The sequence below is a fragment of the Benincasa hispida genome, chromosome 8 (genome assembly GCF_009727055.1).
Source record: "Benincasa hispida cultivar B227 chromosome 8, ASM972705v1, whole genome shotgun sequence".
NCBI classification, from domain to species: Eukaryota; Viridiplantae; Streptophyta; class Magnoliopsida; order Cucurbitales; family Cucurbitaceae; genus Benincasa; species Benincasa hispida.
The window spans coordinates 43574489-43577230 of record NC_052356.1 but is presented as its reverse complement, the minus strand read 5'-3'; the positions used below and the strand labels follow the sequence as shown (position 1 = coordinate 43577230).

Sequence of the window (2742 nt, the reverse complement as noted above, 5' to 3'; positions counted from 1 at the left end):
AGCACTAGTAGCCATTGTACTTTGTATGGAAAGGCATTCCATCCCCCACTATGTCCCCACTCACATTAACATTCCCATCTCTCTTCTTTTACTCACAAAACTACATTTAATTATTTTCATAAATTTTTTTTAAAAAAAACATATAGTTTCAAATTTCAAATATTAAACATCTAAAACGACTTCTAGAAGTAGTGAACATTTGGCTCAAATTTTCCTTCATACAGATATAACACATCTAACCGCCCATAACCCCCACCCACACAAGACAAATACTAAATTATATATATATAACAACATATGAATTATGTAACATCCTTCACAGATTTTTCAAATTTTATATGACAAATATTATTCGATATCATTATTTTACATCCCCATTTTTCCAAAACAGCTAAAAAAAAAAAATAATAAATAAAAAGAAAAATTACAATCCCCAGCAAAATTCTACAGCCTTTTCTGTAGAGACCATAATTTTTTTAGAGAGCATATTTCAGTAGTAATTCCAGCTCCCTCCCCCACTCTAATTTCTTCTCTTTTTTTTTCTTTTCTTTTTTCTGAAACCCTTGAATGAATGTTCTTAAAGTTTTTTACATTCACATGACACAACATGCATTAGGATTTTCATCACTGAAAATCTGGGGTGGATACGCGTACATTTCCATGGCGTACCTTTGTGGGTAATGTTGATAATATTCATTCTTTTTCAATTCCACCAATATCGTTTCTTCCGGCACCACTTCTACGGTGGCTTTGGCCTCACCACCACCGCCGCCGCCGCCACCCTCTGCTTCTTTCTTGCCCTCTTTGCTCTCGCCGCCGTCATCGCCCTTCTTCTCTTTCACACTTTCTTCATTTGGCTTTTCTTCTTTGGCTTCTTTGGCCTCTGCTTCTTTTTCTTTCTTTTCTGGGTCTGTCTTCACTATCACAGCGTGTTTTCCAGTTCTTTTGTGCACATAATCCACAAGCTTTGGTGGGTCGAAAACGCCCGTCACTGAAACTTGTGACCCTTTCAGATCTGCCTCCACTGCATCCACCCCTGCAACCATTTTGTTTTTTTTTTAAGTTTAAGAATTGGATCTGATTTGGGAATCCATTGTTTAAAGGGATCTATAAATAATATATTCTTTGAGATTCCAAGTTGGATTCGATGCTCTAAATTTGAGTTTAAGGGGTGAAAATGAAGTGAAACCTTTCATTCTCAATATGCGCTTTTTGATTTCTTGAGCACAGGCTTCGCAGTGCATATGAACTCTTAATACCACTGTCACGACCTGAGGCTGCACATTGCAACATCAAAAGAGAATAAAGTTTGATTTTCAGAAACAGAGCAAAAACCAGCGGGGTTGTATTAATAAATAAGGTGTCTTGGTGTGTTCCGATGTGTAGTTGTACCTCTTCTTTCTTCTCTTCAGGTTTGGGCTTCTCTTTCTCCTCCGGTTTCGATTCCTCCGGCGCCGGTGGCTTTGGAATCGGAGACAGAAGCTCCACCTGCCTGTGGCTCTTCCTCTGTACTCTATCCAAAACCTTCAATGGATCCGCCTTTTCCCCTTTCACAACCACTTTATGGGTCTTGCAATCAGTGATTACATCTTCAACCCCTATTAAAATCAAAAGGAAAAAAAAAAAAAAAAAAAAACCATTACAATTACAATTACAACCCTCTCATTTTTCCCTCTCTTTCCTCTACTTTTCAAATCGAGATTACCTTCAAAGCCTCTGAGGCAACGGCGAACTTTCCGAGCACACCCTTCGCAATGCATGTAAACCTTAAGCACAATCTCGGGTGGAGGCAGCGGTGGAGCTTGCTCCTTGGTGGGTTCCTCCCCATCCTTAGAATCCTCTGTTTTCTTCTCCTCTTTATCCGGCGCAGATTTTTCCGATGGCTTATTTTCATCTTTCTTCTTCTTGACACTGACATCCTCCGGCGGTGGTTTCTGAACATCCATTTCCTCGACGGGCACTGTCTTCTCGTCTGGCTTCTTCTCCTCCTAAACAAACGCAGAAAAAAAAAATGAGAAGAGAAAGAGAGAGAAATGAATGGAGGGGTTTGGTGAATAGAGAGAAAGGCACCTCTCCCATGGTTGATGGGCGTGAAATTAGAAAGAGAGTGAGAAAGCAGAGGAAAGGCTTTGAAATGAGGGTTTAGTGAATGGGAGAAGAGATTGTAATGTAAAAGACGCTGAGCAGAGTGTGGGTGAAGTATGAGAGTAAAATATAATGATAATAATAAAGAAAAGGAAGAAGAGAGAGGTGTCGTTTTATAAAGAGAACATGCAACCGAGACGCCATATTTTTAAGCCAAATGCTGCCTGCGCTCTGCACCTCTCATGCTCTTCCCTTTTCCCACTTTACTTTGGGTATTTCTGTCATTTCTCCTAACTCCTAACCTTTTTTTTAACATTAAATTGAAATTAACCTAAATTACATTCAAATCCTACTTTCATTCTCCAACTTTCAATCATGTTTTATTTTTCTTCCTAAATTTTAAAAACATACATTTTACACCATAAATTTTTAGAAATGGATTATTTTATCATTTATCATTAAGAAGCTATGAACCACAGACACAGATACGACTACATGATATGGATACGATGATCCATCAATTTTTAAAAAACTATGATACGGATACATTGAAGGATATACTATTTTTTATATATTATTTTAATATATATTTCTAAAAAATGAGTATACTGATACATTGCTTAAAAAAATAGGTTGTCTAGTTTTAGATTGAAAATG

At 37.5% G+C, this 2742-nt stretch overlaps 1 protein-coding gene across 1 annotated transcript; it reads right to left on the bottom strand.

The window, feature by feature from the left end:
- Positions 1-323: 323 nt before the first annotated feature.
- Positions 324-2302, bottom strand: LOC120084232 (heavy metal-associated isoprenylated plant protein 7-like). The gene is made up of 5 exons (XM_039040132.1): positions 2071-2302; positions 1706-1988; positions 1393-1598; positions 1190-1277; positions 324-1036 (listed from the first exon to the last, which is right to left on the bottom strand). Exons 1-5 carry the CDS (start codon positions 2077-2079, stop codon positions 594-596), a joined length of 1029 nt encoding a protein of 342 aa, XP_038896060.1. The 5' UTR covers positions 2080-2302; the 3' UTR covers positions 324-593.
- Between the last annotated feature and the right edge of the window lie 440 nt (positions 2303-2742).

Excerpts from the sequence above, each read along its gene's own strand:
- LOC120084232 (XM_039040132.1), bottom strand. Across the intron at positions 1,599-1,705 it reads TTGCCTCAGAGGCTTTGAAG|GGGTTGAAGATGTAATCACT; the intron begins GTAATCTCGATT and ends TGATTTTAATAG. Across the intron at positions 1,278-1,392 it reads CTGAAGAGAAGAAAGAAGAG|CCTCAGGTCGTGACAGTGGT; the intron begins GTACAACTACAC and ends TGCAATGTGCAG.